The following is a 23,134-nucleotide window of genomic DNA, read 5'->3' as shown; positions in this document are numbered from 1 at the left end:
ATAACTCTCGTTGGTATTCTGAATTAACGGATTAAACACAGTACCCATTTGTTGTGTTAAGAGATTAACCATTTCATGGTTACTCTCATCCATTTGCTGTCTCAAAGACAACACAGATGCAGTCGTTAAGGGTGTGGGAGTTACCCTTGACGAAGTATATCTATCAGATTCGAAACTTGGCATCCCTAAGCCAAGTGTAGGGGGAGGCCCGTACATAAAACTCTGACCTGATGGTGGTTTCGAACGTCCAAGACCGGCAGTCACGGACGGAATTGCCATAGTTGGTATTGGCAAAGTTGGAATAACATCATGCACAGTCGAAATGGTTGGACTGGAGAATATTGGAACATTCACCAACTCAGATGTTACTAAACTTTGTGGAGGTGGATCGACTCCACCACTCGAACTTGCTTCGCTACTCATCGCACTAGAATTTGGGGTTTTACTAGGATTAGATCTCTGAGTAGTTTTAACCATAACCTAACTTATCATCAGTTATATGCAAGTAACAAGTTTTTATCCCACAACATAAAAATAAACACAATTTTAACAAACACAAAACCAGTCCCACTGGGCGTGCCAATTTGTTTACGTTGGAATTTGGTAAACAACCGCTAGTTTAAGTATTTAAACTCGCGAGATCAACTAGTAAATCTCAGGACAATTTTGTGTTTGTTCGTTTCAAGAAAACTGTTTGAATGTTCGTTTGAATAAGGAAACAAACACTTAGGAATTAAAATATTTTAAAGCATACAAGAGAAACTAATTCGAATCGCCTCGAAGTAGCAGTTTCTCAAGCAAGTATCTGGATTCAGACTTAGAAAAATTTACTGGAAAACAAATTGCATTGCATTGAATGAAAAACAATTACAAATAAAGATGGTTCACAAAACATACATTTCTCCTTTGAATTTCGTTCGTTCGATCGCTGAGTACTTAGAATTTTTAGAGAGAGTGTTTGTATAAATTTTGTGACCCTTGTTCTGAATGAAAAACTACTATAAATACTACTACAAAGTGGTAACCGTTCTTCGATCATCTGGACGCTCCTTCACTTGCCACGTCGACCACGTTCTCCACTTTCATCTTTCATTCCTTCAGCGCGCGCCAAGATCTTTTGGGCCGTTCGTTGTTTCTTTTTTGGGCTTGGCCCAACTATCTCTCGATTCGATTTTGCGCCTTCGATAGCCTCCTGGTAAAACCAAGACTATACGCATCCTCTACAGCTCTCGAAACGCTTTTCTGCTTCGACATAGGGAGTTCTCGACACCAACTTTGAAAGTTTTATTTTGATAATATAACCTCCAAAATAAATATTGGACCCACCAATTATATTTAATTGATAAATACCAAATTTATGTCCAACAGAAAAATAAAACAAAACATTAACATATTGATTTTTTTAGATATAAAAATAATATTTTAAATTAAGAAACATGTCCATAAGACCATAATTGATTAATACATAAAAAATTTGTTTGTCCAATAAATATAATCTAGTTGCTAGCTACTAAAGACATTATCGGATGGACTGAAGTTCGAAATCTATATTTCTCCATACTTATAATGTGCAGGGATGATCGTATCTAAACCAATCCAAAAGTAAAACCGCAAACCGAACCAAACTAAACCGAAAACCGCAAAAACCGCATTTGGTTTGGATGTATTTGGATGACTTTCTTACTGAACAGCAAATCGTAAAAACCGCAAAAACTGCAGATACTGCAAAAACCACATTAAGTTACTATTATATATTTATATTCCAATATACATAGCTCAATTACCAAGTCAGTCGACCAAATTAATGGAACTTCAAGTTGTTTTTATTTTTTGTACTGTAATGTTATTTTGGTGTTGTAATGTTATTTTAGATAAACAACTTTTATTGGTACTGTGATGTTATTTTGGAACTTTAAGTATTTTTTTTATGTTTAAAATTGTTCGGTACTGAAACGTTATGTTGTAAATCATACCAACCAAACCAATCCAAACCGCATTAGTTTGGTTTGGATGACTTTTTAAAAATCAACCGAACCAAACTGAACCGCGTGCATTTTTATCTCGTCGTTAGGATGACTTTTAATGTGTAAGTCTAACTATTAGATAATGAATAAACAGTAAAAAAAAAAAAGAATCCCTTTAAAAATCTACTTTGTAAAATCAAGACAATGAATTTTTTTTTTGACGGAATCCATACAATGAATTTGACCGGTTAAAAAAATGAATATATTCTTGTCAAAAAAAAAAAAAAATGAATATACAAAACATAGTTCTAAATAGCACAATATAATTAATTTAACATAATTAAATAAAATTACTTATATTAAATTAGAGAAATGCTTAATCCTACGAATAACACATCCACGAAATCCACGAACACGCATTCCACGCGTTGCTCAACCTTCTTTCTTCTCTTAGCTTCATTTTCTTCCTTTTTTTTTTAATGCAGAAAAATACTAATCACTCTGACTTTTCTTTCATAGTTCCACCTGTATATCACTCTTCCTTAAATTCCTGTCTTTGGCACCTCTTTCATGATTTTTGTTTGTTGAGTTTTGAAATCTGAGATAATATGCAATTTTTTTTTTTTGATTAGATAATATGGAATATATAGTTTCAGGAAGTTCACAATATTGATGATGATACGGTGGTTGTTTGATTGGAGCTGCAGATTAAAGAGTAACCAAATGGTGGTGGTAGTATGATGGCACCAAAATAGGCAAAGGAAAACTAAGGCGGTGATTGAATCAAATAACTAAAAAACATATGAGATTAAGGGCCCGTTTGGTGCGCAGGATAGAATAGTGATATGATAGGATATAAAACAGGATAATGATAGGATATGATATCAGCAGGATAACAGTTATCCTCAGATATCTTATCTTGTGTTTGGCGCACACAGGATAACAAACATGATAACTATTATATCATGTTTTTAATACATACTTGCTCATAATAATATGATAAGATATATAAAATATTTAAATTACAAAATTACCCTTGTAAATCAATTGTTATTTTTTTAAAATTATTTTGTAATACTTTGAATTTTTTAAATAAAAAATATAAATAAGTAATCAAATAAATTTATATAGTTTTAAATAAAAAAATATGAGAAAATAAAAAATTTTAATTTTTTTTATGAATCATGATCAAATAAATAACCCAATGATATATACTTGTTAGATAAGCTAAATAAATATATGATATATCTCATACGTAAATAATAAAAATACCATTGCAAAATAATTATATTTAATTTCTTATAAAATTTAAATTAATATCCATATTTTACGATTTTTTAATAATTAGTTTACTTTAAAATATTGTAATTTTAGTATAATTTTGATTTTTTTATATTATGTAAATTACAAAATTACCCTTGTGAGAAAATCACATGTATATTTAAAAATTAATTATTTTATTATTAATTTACTATCAAATTATTTTATTATTTATATTTTATTAATTTTCATTTTTTTTATTTTAAAATATATTTTATAGAATAAATCAGTAAAAAAAAAAATTATCCTATCCTGCTGGTAACCCAGCTCAAATTCAGGATAAGAATTTTAACTAGAGAGACAGGATAGGATAAGCTACAGGATTAACTTATCATATCCTGTTGTGTTACCAAACACTGGACTGAAACAGGATATGATACAGTTATCCTATCCTGTCTCTTATCTTGTGCACCAAACGGGCCCTTAAAGAATTATAAAAAAAGATTAATTAAATATTGACCCACCAACAGAGGATAAACACGGGCAACACATGATTTCGTTGTATTTACTGAAATGGTATTCGTAGGATATAGCGGTGCTCATTAAATTATTTAGAAAAAATGATTTTTGTGATGCACATAGATGGATTAGAGCGGAGATTCTTAATCATATACAATGCACATATATGGATTAAAGCGGAGATTTTTGTTAACATATATAGTAATCTTATCCATTGATGTAATTGGTATTTTTTTGTTGAATAATACTATAAAAATCTGATGTATTTAGACGTGAACATTATCGCAATGGTCAAATATTTTTTTATGAATCATCACAATGGTCAAATGTTTTCGATGAACTATCACAATGGTCAAATATGTTAAAGAACCAAAATAGTTTCATATTATATAAAATGGGGAAGAATTAATTAAAGAGACAAATAAAATATTATTTTTTTGTTAAAATATAATTTCATTTTGACATTTATGGTTTGATTCAGCGGTCATGATTTCCTCATCTCTTTCACATAAAAAATTTTCTCTCACTGTATATATTGTATATATATGAATGCACACAACAACAAATAAATAAAAACAAAAATCAACCCAGAGTGATAGTGAGACACTCATCATCAAGAAAACAAAGAGCATATCAATATATTAAAGTATGGTGGTCTCTACTATTAGTGGTTCTTCTCATTTGTCATATTCCAATGGCACAACAATACCTCTATCTACTTTCTCATCCAATTCTTTTGTTAATGTTGAGAAGTAAATTATCTTTCTTTCCACCTCCTTTTACAACTCATATTATTTTTCTATGTCATTATTATTACTCTTATTATTTATGAATGTGATTTTTAGATACAATTTAATTTAATGAGCAAAATTTCACAGGGGTGATCCAGTGGCATTCAGGTCATATTGGGAGAAGATGAGGGAAGAATGTACGATAGAGATCAAAGGAGACGAATGGATGAGTTACTTTGGTGATACAAATAACTTATGTTGGTACATGGTGCCACAAATGAGGGATGCAATTTTGAGGCTCCACAATATGGTTGGCAATGCTGTCACAAAAGATAAGTTCTTAGTGTTAGGGACAGGTTCTTCTCAACTCTACCAAGCTCTTTTATATGCACTCTCTTCTTTAGAACCCTCTGATCGTCCCATCAATGTTGTTGCTGCTGCTCCTTATTATTCGGTAATTTTTCTTTAGTTTAAATTTGTTTTAGCTGAGTATAATTTATTTACCCAATTTTTTTAAAAATTTTCAATTTCTATAATCTATTTTCTTGTAACACATAGTTTTTTAAATTGTAATTGGTCTTGTATTATGGATTTTGAAACTTTTAGACCATTGTTGTCATTTTTCAAATAACTGTATTTTTAAGTTCTAATATATCACTATATATTATTGTAAAAAAAAAATATCACTAGAAATTAAAATAAAAAATATTAATATTAATTATGAAATTCTAATATCACTATAAAGCAAAATAAAAAACTATTGGTATTAATTATGACATCATTATTTATTGACTTCAAATTTTTTTTTAATCAAACAAACTTAATGCATTTCATTAACTAGTAAACGTTCAATACATAAGGGAATAATCTCAAATCTACGGAAACTAGTCCAAGAAATGGTCGCCCGAGCAAGAGTATGAGCAACCATATTCGATTGTCTCCTAACAAACTTCACTTCAAAGTTTATGCATGATAACATAATTTTGATAATGTCAGCAACAATTAAACTAAATTCCGAGTTACCACTACACCTAGTTCGAATAGCTTCAGTCAACACTTGTGAGTCGCTTTCAAATTGAACCATATCCAAACCTCTAAGATTTGCTTCCTTCATGGCCTACAGAAGCGCCCATGCCTCGCCTTCAACCGTTGACAGGGTGACATGTTGTCTTTGCGTGAAGCCAGCCACAAAGTTACCTTCATGATCCCGAAAACAGGCACCCATCGTTACTACCCTAGTTTCAACACTGAAAGCAGCATCAACATTACATTTCACCCAACCAATGCGAGGTTTTTCCCACCTATCAATAGTAGGAGGCGCATAAATATAGTTCTCATCATGCTTCATATGGTGAACCGCAAACCAATCATTCCACGCATCGTATGCGATTCATCCGACTTGGTTCGGTAAGCTGGGACTGTCATTTCAAACTACATCATTTCGGTGTTGCCAAATGCTCCAAAAAAGCGTCGCAACTCTACCCATAGTGGCTCGGTCTTCATGTCAGCACATTGCAAACACTCTATTTGCGGCCAGGCCCTGCTGATACACATTATTATCCAATACAGACAGTAGGCCAGCAGCCTGCCAACATTCTCGAGTTGCAATGCAGTCGAAAAAGACGTGGAGGTCATCTTCAGTCGTATTCTCGCAAATAGGGCAGTGTACATCACAATCCACATGTTGTTGAAACAATCGAGCTCGCGTTGGGAGGCAACCTCGACATAAGCGCCATAGTAAATGTCGAGCTTTTTGGGGCGCTTGCGCATTCCAAATATCTTTCCAATTACCCTCCACATGAAATTTATGATCCCGCACAATATAACACATAGCTAACTTGTACCCGGATTTAACAGAGTAGCAACCATTTCTTTCTTCATTCTAGACAAGTTTGTCTTCATGAACTGACGCGATGAGTGGTGTGTTAATAATTAAGTTTGCCGTTGGACCTGGAAATAGGGTTCAGATTTTAGCAATATCCCAAGCCTTATAATTATCTAATAACAAATCATTGACAAACAATTGGTACACACCTTCCTCTTGTGGAGAAGGAACCCAACGTTCATCACTACCACGCAGCCACGGGTCCTTCATAATATTGATTTTATCCCCACCACTTATACTCCACCTACATCCAAGCAACAAAATTTGACGAGCTTTCCAAATACTACGCCAAGCAAAACTTGGGTTATAACCCAAAGAGGCTTCAAATAAAGAAGATCGTGGAAAATACCTTGCTTTAATTACTTTGGCAACCATCGAATCCGGATTTTGAACAATATGCCATACTTGTTTCGCCACCATAGCCATGTTAAAAGCTTGAAAATTACAAAAACCTAAGCCTCCCTTAGCCTTCGGACATGCAAGCCTCTCCCATGCCAGCCAGTGTATGCCTCTCCCGTTATTACTACCTCCTCCCCACCAAAATGCATTTAACATTTTTTCAATATCTCCAATAAAAGATGAGGGGAGTATATACATACTCATGACATATGAAGGAATAGCCTGAAGTACCGATTTGATCATTACCTCTTTACCGGCCTTTGACAATGCTCGCCCTCGCCAAGAATTTATACGCTTCCATATACGATCTTTAATATAAGAAAATGTGGTTTTCTTGCTCCTACCTATCATAGATGGTAAACCAAGATAAGTACCCGTACCTAGAACATGTCGAACTCCAAGAATACCAGACAAGTCTTCTTTATCCGCATGGGACAAATTGCGACTTATAAACACTTCCGACTTAGATAAATTTATTTATTGTCCGGAGGCTTGTTCATAAGTATGTAAAATTCTCAGGAGTTGATTCACTTCAGTGAAATTAGCCATGCAAAACAAGAAACAATCATCTGCAAAAAGAAGGTGTGACACCTCAGGTGCACCCCTACAAACTCGCACCCCATGTATGTCACCTCTACCAACGACTTGGTGAATAAGAGAAGTCAACCCTTCTGCCACCAAAATAAATAGATATGGAGATAAAGGATCTCCCTAACGAAGACCGCGTTCCGGTGTGATAGGACCAACTCTATCAAAATTCATAAGCATTGCATAATTAACTGAGCTCACACACATCATCATCCAATCAATCCATTGGACACAAAATCCCATTCTAGATAAAACACCACGAAGAAAACCCCAATCAACTTTGTCATAGGCTTTGCTAATATCAATCTTCAAGGCCAACTCACCTCTTCGGCCCTTGGTCTTCCTTTTTAATGCATGAATAACCTCTATGACAATAAGAGCATTATCAAGAATCGATCGTCCTTCCACAAAAGCTGATTGTTCCTATGAGACACACTTATCAAGACACCTCTTCAACCTATTAGCCAACACTTTAGAAATCATCTTATATAAAACATTACAAAGAGATATAGGACGTAAATCTTTCATCATAATAGGGTTGTCACATTTCGGAATGAGACAAATGTTTGTTTCATTAAGGCTAGCCGGGAAGTACCCTCTATTCAACCATGTGGTCGCTGCTGCGAAAATATCATCACCACATTGCTCCCTGAACCTCTGATAAAAGGCCGGATTGAACCCATCAGGGCCCGGTGACTTGTCAGGATGCATTTGGAACAATGCATGTTGATCTCATCTTTGGTAATAGGTGCTATAAGAAAATTATTGTCCTCCTCCGTCACACGTTGCTGAATAAGATTTAGAACAGGTTCATGATCTCCATCTCGAGCCTTAAAGAGGGAATCAAAATATTTCTTTGCCACCCCACAAAGACCGTCTTGGGTATGAACCTCCGTACCTCCGTCGTCAATAAGCTTACTCAACTTTTTCTTCTTACTACGCACGGTTGCTGACATATGGAAAAAATGAGTATTCAAATCACCTTCTTTAAGCCAATGCATTTTCGCACGTTGCTTCCAATACCCTTCCTCTTGTATCACAAGAATAGCATGTCTGTCATACAATTCCTGATACCTCCGACTATCCGTCTCACCCTGGTTGCCCCTTAATAGCTCCATCTCTCTAACACGAGCATCAATCTCCTCTTTAAACTTTGTTCGCTTCCTCCGACCCCACCCTTGTAGTTTGTTAGCACATCTAGCTACACGGTCAACGATCTCAATATTATCATTCACCCCTCAACCTTCAACCACCACCTCTGCAAAATCCGGCTCCTTTAACCAGTTGTTCTCAAAGCGAAAAGCCCTATTGAATCGAGTCTTAATGATAGGGGAACAATGCAATAGGATGGGACTATGATCTGAATGGGAGGTCAATAGATTAGATAACCTAACCTGAGGGAAAAGACCAAGCCAACTCAAATTTGTCATTGCTCTGTCTAAACGCTCTTCAATAACATGATTAGTACCACGACTTTTTATCCACGTAAACGGATGGCCTTCCAACGGTATATCCGACAAGTCATAATCACTAATTGCTTCTCTAAAGCCCATACACAACCAATTAGGATGAGGATGAATCCCCTTTTTGTCCTCATGAGAGAGTAAATCATTAAAGTCACCAATAATACACCAAGGAAGCAAAGACATATTACCTAACTCCCTCAGTAGATCCCATGCTTGTCGACGTCGGCTCCGTTCTGGCTAACCATAATAACAAGTTAACCGCCACTCCCCCAATTATTCGTCCTCCACTAGGATATTTATAAAGTTTCTCATATAATTTAAGATACTACATTTACTACTATCTTTCCAGAGCACCGCCAACCCTCCACTCCGACCCTCCACATCAATGGCTAGACAAGAATCAAAACCTAACATAACCCGAACACGTTCAAGATTTCTAGCATAAGACAAAGTTTCCGAAAGAAATAAAATATCCGGTTTATGTTCTCGAGCAAGCTTACGCAAATTAGGAAATGCACTCGGGCCGCCCAAACCCCGACAATTCCAACTCAGAACAATCATTGGTCCCAACAGTCCTGGGAGCTGCCAGGACCTGCCGATAAAAAATGCTGACTATCGTGTATACCTGTGATTGTCCCAATTGAAAGCTCTGCGCGTCTTCTTTTTCTCTCCACTTGATTGACCATGTCATCATTCTCGACTCGGGGAACCTCAGTCGACTGTGGCACCTCAGTCGACTGTGGCACCTCAGTCGACTGTGGCACCTCAGTCAACATATCTTCACCTGATACATGGGGTTTGATGGGCCAATAACAACGAATGTGGAAATACAACAGTGTGTGATACATGAGTAGCATTTAGACGCCGCACGACAGTTGACCTTGATAGAGAGCAATTTCTATCATCGTTGGATGTAATTATCAGTGAATTGTCAGCCTCACTACTCTCCCTGCGTTCTTCACTCCCACGAGACTGCCTTGGTTCAGAATGAATAGGACTAGTGTGTTGCTGATCCCTCTCACCAGATTGTTCATTAGCAGCCGCACTAAGATTAATGTTGCTATCCTTTCGCAACCATCGAGACTCAAAGCGACCCCCAGGTCAGCGTATCTCATCTCTAATTTCATTCGACCAACTGCGTCTACCATCGTCCCTGGCCATAGCATATTTGAGTTCACATTTGTTTTCCGAATGTCCAAGTATACCACAAACAAAGCAGAAACTACCCAACCTCTCGTATTTAAACTTCACTAATTCGCCCCCTCCACCGATCAGATTGATCTTTTTCTCAATCTTCAATGGGTTCCTCACATCCACCCTAACTCTCACTCTCATATACTGCTCCAGATACTCGTGTTGTTATTCTTATCATACTCTAGAAACTTCCCGATATAATTTGCAAGCCCTCGCCCCACCTTCTCTACCATCATACCAACAGGAACATGGTGAACTTGCACCCAAAAATTCACGTGAAATAGAGGAATATCATGTAGAGCTACCCCCACTTTCAATCTATCGATGATTAAAGTGAAATTATCAAAAGTCCAGGGTCCTCCCTTGATAACTGCCTCTACGTCCATATGGTGGAAGAATTTGAAAATATATAATCCATGTGTTGCCTTCGTCACCGCCATACTCTTGACCGGCCTCCACACATCAGTCAAGCGGGTCTTCATGCTGTAAAAATTGATTGGTCTATCGTGAACAAAACTACCGACCAAACAAAGATTAATATCGTTTTGTTCTGTAGAATCTGCCTCCAACTCAAAATCTAAAGCCTCATCATCACTTAAATTGAGATTATCCAAGTTAATTGCAGCCATGGTTGCAGAACACACAGGAAGGAAACGAAATTGGAGGTGAATTGCAGGAGAACTGAAACCGTAAACACAAGATCCAATATTGCAACGTAATCGAGAGAAAAACAGAACCATGGAATTTAGGGCAAAAAAGCAAAGTGGCCAACAGCAAGAAATTCGGAATTGACGCAAGAATTTGCAGCAACGTAGCAAAACAAAATCGTCTACGGAGAAACAACACCAAACAATCGCCGAATCACGAGAAAAATCGTAGCTCTCACAGCGGAGAGATAACCCAAACAACCCAAATCCCTAGCGGTTAAGAGACAGAGATATTGAACCAGAGAAAGAAACCATGTTGTTGTGAACCTGCAAACCAAGAAGGAGAGCGGCGGAAGGTCCAAATAGTACGGCGGTGGCCGTTCAAACAATCATATTTACAGTACGGCGGTGGCCGTTCAAACAATCATATTGACTTCAATTAGTAACTGCCATTTGCTCCGAAATATAAAAAAAAAAAAAAAAAAAGAATCAATAAATAGATTTTTTTTTTTTGAAAACTTGATATCCAGCTCTAAAAAAAATGAATCAATAAATAGATGTATTTAATTTAAAATTTTGACCAAATACATCACAAACAATAATTACTTTATAGGTTCATTATGTATGCTTATAATAGTGTCCAAAGAGTGTAACTTTCAATACACACATTTCACGTAGAAACATATGTAGTTATAGATTGGCTTATCAAAAAAAAAATGTAGTTGTAGATTGTATATGCAAATGGGTATTAAGGGTTTGTCTATCTGGTGTCAAACAATTTCCTCATTGTAAAAAAGATTTGTTCCTGCAAATTTTACTTTTCACATTTTGTCCTTTGGAAATACAGAAGATATATGTAGTTTTAGTCTCGATGAATTTTTTATGACTAACAAATATTTAAATTATATTTTTCAATTTTGAAAATTATTTCTCGAAATGGCTTGATCTAATCATACATATAAATCATGACTTATTAATGTTTGATTGAAAGATTAACTTGGAATGTGCTTGTGTTTAATTTACAGGAATACAAAGACGCGACTGATATCTTGCAATCAAGGCTATTTCAATGGACCGGTGATGCTGCTTTGTATGATAAAGGTGAACCTTACATGGAAGTTGTGACCTCCCCAAACAACCCTGATGGGACTCTTCGTGTACCAGTGGTGAACTCTGGAGCTAAAGGGAAAGTTATTTATGACTTGGCCTATTATTGGCCGCAATACACTCCCATTATTTATGAGGCTGACAATGATGTTATGCTCTTCACATTTTCCAAATGCACTGGTCATGCCGGTTCACGTATCGGGTGAGTCTGAGATATCGACCATATTCTATACTATATATACTTGTTATATTGGATCGTAATTCTGCACCACACTTTAGAACTATGCATAGAATTTTTTATTTTTTTACGGAAGAACTATGCATATAATCAATTTATCCACCATGTGTGATTTTTTTTGTCATGCCGATTGTGTAAGTCTAACTCAACCCTAATTTTAATATAACATTAGAGTCTATTCAATATTTATTGGACCGTCTACTATTAGATTGTAGTTATAAGGCCACTTGCCCAACTCAAGTTCAAAACAAAGTCATATAAAACTCATCATATTTGCATATAATATTATAATTTATTTTTATATATGTTAAATTGCTAATCAATTTTTTATTTTGTTGCATAGGTGGGCATTTGTAAAGGACATTGAAGTTGCTAAGAAGATGATAAGATTTGTACACTTAAACTCCATTGGCGTGTCAAAAGAATCCCAAATTCGAGCTGCCAAGATAATTGGAGTGATTTGTGATGGTTACCAAAATTTAAAGTCCATTGAATCTGATCGCCTCTTTTTTTATTATAGCAAAAGACTCATGAAAGAAAGGTGGGAGAAATTTAAGGGGGCTGTTGAGCAAAGCAAGGTTTTTACCTTGACCAAGTACCCAACTTCCTATTGTCACTTCAACAAGGACTTATCTGAGCAATACCCAGGTAATATATTTTCAACTATTAAGTCCTGACACAAACACGAACACCAGATACAAACACGTGGACACCGATAATAAATCAGAAAAAGAATTAATTGAATGTGTCACATGTGTCGATGTCATGTCGATATTAGCTACTTAAATGTGTTTCAGGTTTTCAATAGTTATTAGAATTTTTTTTGTTGCTTATTTTTTTCACTAAACTTTTTTTTTTAAAATTCCTATACAGCTTTTGCTTGGTTGAAGTGTGTGGAGGGCATAGAAGATGGTGAGAGTTATTTGGAAAAACTGAAGATTCGTACAAGAGGAGGGAAGAGATTTGGTGTCGATACAAAGTATGTTAGGATTAGCATGATCGGTACAGATGATGAGTTCATTAAATTGTGTACAAGGTTGTCAAATGCTAAAAGAGAATGATGTTGGACACCTTCAAACAATGTGTGATGTAGCGCTAACTAGTTAGTGTGAGTTTAAGCAAAATAAACACATCATTTGCATGTAATATATTTTAAATGACTTTTTTTTTTAATAAGAAGACATTATCAATCTCAACTTTAAGAGCAAAAATTCTCCCCAAAGATTTTATGTCAAAAAGATTACTAGCTTCCGAAGTGTTGCCAATGTATTCCTCTATATTTTTATCATAAATGATGCACATTTATACTCAAATCTCCGATAAGGGTATCTAACCATGTTTCATAGACTAATGATTCGTTCGTTATTTTTTTTCTTCTCATTGGAGCAACCTCGACCACTCAAGAGCACACAATAGATAGCAAAAAGGATCAAAGTCCTTTATTCATATAATCATCAATGTTTGTTATTTTTAACACAATTTTAAGGATTTTGTCTCAACAATCTTCCCATTTTTTTATGATAACAAACTTGTGATTTAGGGTTTTCAGAGTTTAAAAATAATTTAAGCTCCTCCTCAACAACATAACATGTTACATCTCAACTCTAATTAATTAATTGAAGGAGATAGGAGTTATTGATCAAATTGGGAAAAGAAAAAAAATATATAACAAGGGTAAGTTGGTAGTTTGTGTTGGATTACAAAGGGCCAAAGTGGAAATTTTTCACAAGGAGTTACATATGATGAATTATGAGGTAATATTATTGACAAGAGAAAGGAAAGACACAAGGCACGAGTCAACTTTTTTCTTCTTCTTCTTCTTCTTTACAAGGAGTTATATATGATGAATTATTAGATAATATTATTGACATGGGCAATATAAACAAAATAATCTCTATGAATAAATACATTCAATTTTATTATTTTATTATTATTTTACTATTTTTCAATCTTCAATATGAATAAGTTTTTGCATCCATCCCTGTTCACATGGCGCTGAGCCTCTTCTTCTAGCCAAACAATTCAATTTTTCCATCTTTTTGTTAGAGGATCCGTATAAAATGCACCCATAAATATATTTGTCCATAGTGGACCAATTTTTTCCACAATTAAATTACGATGGTTTCTCTCCCAACCCCCCTCAATTCTTTTCTACCCCCCAAAAATCCAAGTTTGCTCCTTGCGGTTTGAAACATTTTTGCCAAAAAACTTCGGTTCGTATTCACCGAAGCCAAATATTAGACCATTTCGGTAACTGCAAACCGAACATTAGCATTTTCGGTACACAAAAAACGAACGTCAGCTTGTTCGGTATCTGCGAACCGAAATGTCCTAGATTTCGGTACGTTGGTCGCTGGAATTAGGCCATTTTCGGTAGAAGTTTACCGAAATAATTGTTTCGGTACCTGCGAACCGAAATGTCCCAGATTTCGGTAAGTGGTTATCGAAATTTATCAGCATGTCAGCTTATTTCGGTTCGTATAAACCGCAGTACCCCCAGGGGCAAAAACGGAAATTCAGGGGTAGAAAAGAATTGAGGGGGGTTGGGAGAGAAACCATCTTAAATTACATCACCCCATTATGTTGTATATAGTATGTTGGATTGGCCTTATGCCTAAGCCCAATTTGTGTAGTGTGTTCTAGGCCCAATTGTACTCAAACTATAAGCCATTTGGCTAGTGCTAATGAGAATGAGGTTGGCCATTTGTTACAACAAGTGGTATCAGCCCAGGCCATTTGTTAGTTAGTTACGGTGTTGCAACCACTCTAACTGTAACAGCCCAGGCCCCACCACTTTAGGTGGTCCCGACACTGTCACCTTACGATCTTCTCAACCCCCCTCTCTAGTGAAATTTTTGCCTTCCGTGGGAATCGAACCACGTACATTTTTACCAACTTTGTTTTTAATTTTAAAATGCCACGTAAACAATTTTCAGTCAAAAAATCAACATAAGAGACTAGAAAATGTAAAAGGGGATAAATTGAGGGGTTAAAATCGATCCATTGAAATTTAAGAGACCAAAATCGAGCAGTTATATAATTAAAAGATTAAAATCAAGCAATTAGAATTATAGGCCAAAACTAGATTTAAACCATTCATAAATAAAGAAAGTAAATAGTCTCGTGAGTTTAGCTCAGTTGGCAGAAATATTGCACTATATATACAGGGGTCGGGGGTTCAAATCTTGATCATCTCATATAAAAAATAAAAACAGATATGCATATTATTATGGATAAATTGTCCACAGCGTTAGGATCGGGGTTCGAATTTCAGTCACTCCACTTTAAATGCGCGAGTTTTCAATGCTTTGACATTTCGTCAATAAAAAAAATTGTCACAAGACAAGTCAATAAATTTACATACTATTGTTATATACTACAAATTTTCTGGGCATTTCGTACAATTTAAAAGGCCGCACAATGCTCTCATAAGTATAAATGTCTTTTATTTTATTTTTGACGGAAAATACAAATATCTTTGATATAAATATAGAATGTATAATAGTGCAGGACAAATTCATAAATAAATGTACATTATCAAATAGGTAGCCCATCTTAAATCTAGACCATCTAATTCTTTAAGGGCTCGTTTGGTGCACAGGATAAGAGACAAGATAGGATAACTGTATCATATCCTGCCGCAATCCAGTGTTTGGTGATACAGCAGGATATGATAAGTTAATCCTGAAGCTTATCCTATCATGTCTCTCTAGTTATAATTCTTATCCTGAATTTGAGCTGAGTTACCGGCAGGATAGGATAAGAAAAAAAAATTACTGATTTATTTTATAAAATATATTTTAAAATACATAAAATAAAATTAATAAAATATAAATAATAAAATAATTAATTTTTAAATATATATGTGATTTTCTCATATGGGTAATTTTGTAATTTATATATTCTAAAAAATCAAAATTTTACTAAAATTACAATATTTTAAAGTAAAATGATTATTAAAAAAATTGACAAATAGGGATATTAATTTAAATTTTATAAAAAATTAAATATAATTCTTTTGCAATAGTAGTTTTATTATTTACGTATGAGATATATCATATATTTATTTGGCTTATCTAACATGTATATATTATTGAGTTATTTATTTGATCATGATTCATAAAAAATTAAACTTGATTATTTTCTCATGATTTTTATTTTAAATTATATAAAGTTATTTGATTACTTATTTATATTTTTTATTTATAAAATTTAAAGTATTACAAAATAATTTTAAAAAAATAACAATTGTTTTACAATAGTAATTTTGTCAATTTAATATGTTATATATCTTATCATATTATTATGAGCAAGTATGTATTAAAAACAAAATATAATAGTTATTATGTTTGTTATCCTGTGTGCACCAAACACAGGATATGATAACTGAGTATAACTGTTATCCTGCTGTTATCATATCCTATCCTTATCCTGTTTTATATCATATCATGTCACTATGCTATCCTGCGCACCAAACGGACCCTAACAATATATCAATGGTATATTTTAGCTGTTCCCATCATGGGAAAATTAACCATCCTTCCCATCATACCTCCACCATTTACTAAACCCACTAACTGTGTTTATTCTCTAAATATTGTGATTGTGCTTTTGATTCAAACACTTCTCCAAAATTTTGAGGTGAATTAATACTTATGGTTAAATTCAATATAAGTATTAAGGAACACCACACAAATAAAAAATAAACATAACAAATGGCATGTGTAGGATGTAGGAAAAAGAATCCAACGTTGTAGAATGATATAGGGGATGGTGATCATATTTTCCGAATTTCCAATATCCATCATGTCCTTATTTATCTTTTAAGAGAGTGGATTCTCTCCATTTACTTTATGGTGCAGTCAATTTTTGACCATTAGATAACCAATTAAAAAAATCATAAAAATTGGCAAAGAAATTTTTAAGGGTGGATTCCTTCACTGCTCCCTCTCCGATGTACTCCCTCCGTCCCAAATTATAAGGGGGAAAATTCCATTTTTTTGTCCCAAATTACAAGAGAAAAAATTATTTTTAAGATTGTTTTTTTCCTTATTTTCATAAAATTAAATGCAAATTGCATTTAATTTCTTCTCTCTTATTTTCTCAATAAACAACAACCAATAAAAATTATTTTTACATTTTCCTATGCAATTCATTCTAAGAAAAACCCACAAAAACATACTTCAAATTCTCATGTTTTACTTTTTCTTAATAAGTATGATTTTTTTATTTTTCCTTATAATTTGGGACGGATGGAGTAATTTACACTTGAGGATCCTCTCACATCTTTTGCAATCAAATATTTTTGGGGAAAAAAAGAGTAAACAAAGAAAACAAGTGGATTGTCAAAAACAAAAACAAGTGGATGGAAAATGAACGGGCAAATATTTGAATTCTGATAGTGCGCCTGATAACATTGGGCCTGTATCACCCACCCATATGTTTGGCATTTGAATGCAACTGAATATTAATAAAAGGGATTTCTTGGATGGGATGAGTAGTTCAACTGGTTAAATTAGTTGAAATAAGGGTTAAGGATCATGAGATCCAGGGTTCAAGTCTCGGCAAAGGAGAAAAACACTTACATAATACTAACAGCTAACATTGCTTATAAAAAAAATAAGAGGGATTTGTTTCCGCACCCTTGGAATTCCTCATGTGCTCCCTGAAATTACCAAACTAACCCCCACGTTTTCTAGGATGCAAGTACTTTTCGCACTCTAAGTAGCGAGTGACAATATTTTTAACTCAAACCCAGCGTCTGTGCCCCCTAGACGAAAAAAAGAGTTCGCATTCTAGAATAAACGCTGAAACCTCACACACAACGGAGTCTCATCTAACTAGGTATCGGTCCAAAAGTACGTCTCTAACCCATCCCCACCTTTTTCCGCGCACAATCCCCAAACCACCCTTCCCCGAGGTCATCTACTCCATCACGGATCCTCACAATCTCCCTCCACCAGGGACGGATCTAGACATCATATATTAGTGTGGCTAAAAAAACACGTTCGCAAATTTCATAGTTAAAAAAACATGTTCGACGCTTGTAGTTGCCACTAGCGGAACTAAAGCTAACTTCATAAGCCTATAAATCATATCAAATGTGTTGCCTTTATTTGTTTCCATAAGTTTTGCACAAATATCTTAAAGTCCTTTTAATTTTGCAAATTTTGGATTGCATTGGACATTTCTAACATAATTTCGAATCTGATGTCAGAATGATTCCTTAAAATTGGAGGCCTAATTTCTAGATTTGTTTCCAACAATTTATAATCAACAACTTTAATACTCTTATTGGTCGAATTGGATAGGAGGTGGATGAGAGGATGCACAGCCGATGCACATCTGGGTAGTGGCAGATCTTGCCTAAAATATGAGAGGGGCTGAAAAAATGTTTTAAAAATAGAACCAGAGGTTGAATTGACGAGACCACCAAATCTTGGTTTTACTAGATTATAATGAAAAAATATAATATGAACTTTATAACTAATTAATGCAAATCATAATTTATAAAATAAATTTTACAATTAAATAGATAAAAGGATTCTATAATACATACAAAAAATAAATAAGTTTACATATAAAAATAAAAAATCTCGAGAAAATTACATTAACTTTTTTTTTTGTATGGTCTAATTAGTAATTATATTCACTCATCTTTTTTTAAAAAAATATATATATTCACTCATCTTTTTTAAATATATATATTCACTCATATCTAATTAATTCATGGTATAATAAAAGAGAAGATGATAGTTTTAGTAAAAAAAAAGATAAACTCTCATTAGTAATCTTAGAAATATTTTTTTTCTACCCCTACATTTAACCATCTACCCCAACAAATAACTTAATTTTCCAATTTTACCCCTTTATGATTTAACTTCACCCACCCCTACAATTTTTTATTTTTGTATACTTATAAGTTTTCTGGTAGCAAACATTTCAAACCGGAATACTTGAAAAATGTGTTCCGGTAATTACATCATAAACTATAAGGTTGTTTTACATACCGGAAAAGTAAGAAAAATGAGTCTCGGAAAATTTGCCAGGGTTTAAACTGTGGCTAAATAGTAGGATCGAGTGATTCAGCGGCGATAGAGAGTGAGTGGTGGTTATTTAGATGGATGGGTTTTAGAGGGTCGACAAGGATATAGGGTGAACAATGAAAGATGAAACACAACCATTTTGATTTTGAAAAAATTATTCATGTGGTGGTTGTGAAAGAATGGGTGGTTGATATCGGGTGAGTTTCTTACGGCTTTGTAGCTTTAGCAAGATTTATATGTGGATCGGAGCAGTGATTCTGGCAGCAGCTGGACCAATCCATTAGATTTAGGGAAATCTTACACCACAAAAAATTCAAAGAGAACAACAAGAATATAATAACAAAAATACATAAGAATTATCAATTATAGTGTAATTGATTTGATTTGTTGGAGGGGGTTGAATATTTGGGAACAAATTAACAAATACCGAAACTTTGATTTGTTGGAAGGGGTTGAATATTTGGGAACAAGTTAACAAATACCGAAACTTTGATTTGTTGGAAGGGGTTGAATATTTAGGAACAAACAAATACCGGAACTCATTATTAAACTTTTCCGGTATGTAACTCATGTTTAATTTATAGTTGCAATTACCGGAAAACATTTCTCAATTACCGGAACAGATTAATTCTGTGCAGATTTTTTTTTGTAGGGGTGGAGTTAAAAGATCAAAGGGTAAAATTGGAATATTAAATTATTTGTAGGGGTAAAGGGTTAAATGTTGGGGTAGAGAAAAAAAATTTCGTAATCTTATAAGTCATAACAGGCCCAAATATTCACTCATTTTTGCTTATAATTGGCCCAACACATTTACCCTAATTTTAGAGACTCCTAATTTTGTTAGTCTTCTTTGTCGCTGTTTCATCCCATTTTCATCCTTTCTTTCTTTTTTACTTTTTTGGATTTACAAAGTGGAGACCTTCTTTCACATGTAGAGCACAACACACAGATGTAGAGAACTTCTAAAACTTAAGCCTTCTTTTGTTCTCTGCAATCACGGTATATTGGAAAATTCGCAAGCTCAAGCCTGGGTGTGGAGACTTTTCTCAGTATATATATGAAACAAAATTTGTAAATTCTGGTGTGGCTAAAGCCACACCATGCATCTACGTAGATACGTCCCTGCCCTCCACCAAAAAGACCCACTCTGCCCCCTGCTCTCACACAACATCTCTCCACCCCGTAGAGTTGTCAGCACTTTGAACCACATTCCCCCTCCATCCACCCTCTTTTATATGTTACTTTAGATGTATCTTTGTGAACATAGTTCAGTTGGTATGAATGTTATCACACTGGATAGAGATTCAAACACGACGTTTTTCACTTATTTGCTTTAAAGAGCAAAATTCGAAGGATCACTAGACTACTTAACCTCAAAAAAGAATTAAATATACGTATATATCAATTAAATCCATGAAACTATCGATAATTGAATCTAACGAAGTGAATTTGTCTACCATGACATGGTGAATCAAAGTTTGAATCTCAACTATATTATTTGATTCGGCTCCTTTAAAGTGAAAAAATCACTTTAATGAATAAAGTGAGTACGATGGATCATTGATTAACAAATTAAAGGTAGATATTGCAACTATATGATAACAAATTATGAGTTTGTTTAAGTAACAAACTTTAATGGGTAAATGTCTAAATGATCATTTACCCCCCTGCAAAATAAGCAAATTTTCGTTTACCCCCCTATGCAGATTTTTTTTCTGTTTACCCCCCCTGCAAAAAATAGATTCACTCATTTTGCCCCCCGTGTGTACAGCAGGACATGTGAATGTGCAAATCTGCTGACATGGCTTGTACACGTGGAAAAAATAATTAATATTTATTTTTTAAATTTCACGTCAGATAATATTTTTTTTTAAAAAAAAAAATTCCTACAAAATAAAAAAATGGATTTTCTTTTTTTTTTTCCCAAAAAAATCCTACAAATAAATTTTTTTTCCTACAAAGTTTTTTAAAACATTTTCTGCAAAAAAATTAATTTTTTTTCCTACAAAGAATATAAAAAAATTTCCAACAAAAAAAAATGAATTTTCTTATTTTGCTCCCAAAATAAATATTTACTCCAAAATAAAGTTTATTTTCAAAATAAAAATTTTAAAGATTTATTTTCAAATCTTTTTGAATTAAAAAAACATGATCTTTATTTTTTAAAAACAAAACATTATTTTTTTTGTTAATCTCTTTGAATTTAAAAAAATAGAAAAAGAAGTTTTATTCGTATTTTCCTCTTATACCAAAATCATTTGTCCTAGAACTAGAAAAATAGAAGGAAGCAGAAGACAATAACGAAGTAGAAGACGATTCCGGTGATTGAAGAAGAAGACGACGAATATGATCACGACGGTGGAAGCAAACCGGCGAAGATTCTATTTTTTTTAAATCAAAAAATTTAAAAATAATTTTTTAATATCTTTATTTTGAAAATAAACTTTATTTGGGAGAAAAATATGAAAATTCGTTTTTTTATTTTAGGAAAAAAATAATAATTTTGTACGAAAAAAACTATTTGTAGGAATTTTTTTAAATTTTGTAGGGAAAAAAATTTTATTTGTAGGATTTTCTTTTTATTTTGGAAAAAAATTTGTTTTATTAATTTTGTAGGAAAAAAAATTAAATTTTTTTTTTGAAAAAAATATTATCTGACGTGGAAGTTAAAAATAAATATAAATGTTTTTTTCCACGTGTACAAGCCATGTCAGCAAATTTGCACAATCACATGTTCTGCTGTACACACAGGGGGCAAAATGAGTGAATCTATTTTTTGCAGGGGGTAAACAGAAAAAAAATCTGCATAGGGGGGTAAACGAAAATTTGCTTATTTTGCAGGGGGGTAAATGATCATTTACCCAACTTTAATTTTCTCACTTTTTATTTTGTTTATAGTGGAGTTGATGATCAAACCCGGGATCTCAAGTATACTACCCAAATTCCTCACCAATAAATCAAATCTAGTGGTTTTAATTTTCTCACTTTAGAGAAATCAAATTGAAGATTACCTTGAGTGGATGGAACAAACTTGAAAAAAAAAAAACAACTATTTTTGAACAAAACCAATACAATGGAAAATAATTTATTTAAGAGTGATGCACATCACTTTAATTTATAGATTCTGTCAAAAAAAACTCTTTACTTTACAAATATAATCAAAAAATTTAAAAAAAAATATTGAAATGAATTAAGAGTTTTTTTTTTTTTTAATTTACCTCTGGATAATCTGGAGGAGTTAGGATCCTCTCCATTTCCAATTCTTTCCATTTTCTCCATTATTATATAGTTTTGGGAATATAAATACAAAAATGTGACATCAAGTGGGTCCAAATGTCATTTATACATCCCAAAATATTTAAAAACTTTGATAATGGAAGAAATGGAAAACATAAGAAATGGAGAGGATCTCAACTCAATCTGGAGTATTTACCTATCAATAAAAAAAAAAACTATATGTACCCAAAAAAAAAAATTATGCATGTGAAAAGTAAAAGATGGTTACAAACTAATTATATGTACTGCATTACTCATATGACTTATTTTTATTGATTGTTTGGCCATTACTCCCAAATATTATCTGCGGGTAGAATAGATGTTACCAAAAATTAATTGCTATGCACTAGCAATTGTGTAAAAAATACATGTGCATATCATTAAATTACATCATATTAGTGTAAGTTAATTGAAAAAAATAAAAACTCTAGAGTGTAGAGTCTTACATTGGACAGTAAAATATACAAGTGTGTTTAAGTTGAAAAAACACCAAGACATGATAATGTTACTTTAGTGGGTTAATTCATAAATATCTTCTTAAATATGTGATCGATTTGATTGGGTGTATATACAAATTAAATTCCTTTTCTTTTTTGACAATATACTAAAAAAAATTATTTACAATGAAGCTCATGATCGAACTAAAAACTTTAAACATACTACTGAAATTATTTACCACTAGATGACTTCAATTTAGAGAAACCAAATTCAAGATTACCTTGAATGGATGGAACAAACTTGAAAAAAAAAATCTATTTTTTTTTTGTGACAAAAAAAAATCTATATTTGAACAAAACAAATACAGTAGAAACTC

General features: G+C 33.4%; 1 protein-coding gene across 1 annotated transcript; it reads left to right on the top strand.

Annotated features, from left to right (window-relative positions):
* Nucleotides 1-4,391: 4,391 nt before the first annotated feature.
* Nucleotides 4,392-13,059, top strand: LOC123910106 (L-tryptophan--pyruvate aminotransferase 1-like). The gene is made up of 5 exons (XM_045961154.1): nt 4,392-4,495; nt 4,622-4,928; nt 11,679-11,962; nt 12,342-12,646; nt 12,872-13,059. Exons 1-5 carry the CDS (start codon nt 4,392-4,394, stop codon nt 13,057-13,059), a joined length of 1,188 nt encoding a protein of 395 aa, XP_045817110.1.
* The last annotated feature ends 10,075 nt before the right edge of the window (nt 13,060-23,134 follow it).

This window comes from Trifolium pratense, linkage group LG2 (genome assembly GCF_020283565.1).
Source record: "Trifolium pratense cultivar HEN17-A07 linkage group LG2, ARS_RC_1.1, whole genome shotgun sequence".
In the NCBI taxonomy this organism is placed as follows: Eukaryota; Viridiplantae; Streptophyta; class Magnoliopsida; order Fabales; family Fabaceae; genus Trifolium; species Trifolium pratense.
The sequence above is the reverse complement of the archived record's forward strand: the minus strand, read 5'-3'. Positions and strand labels throughout refer to the sequence as shown.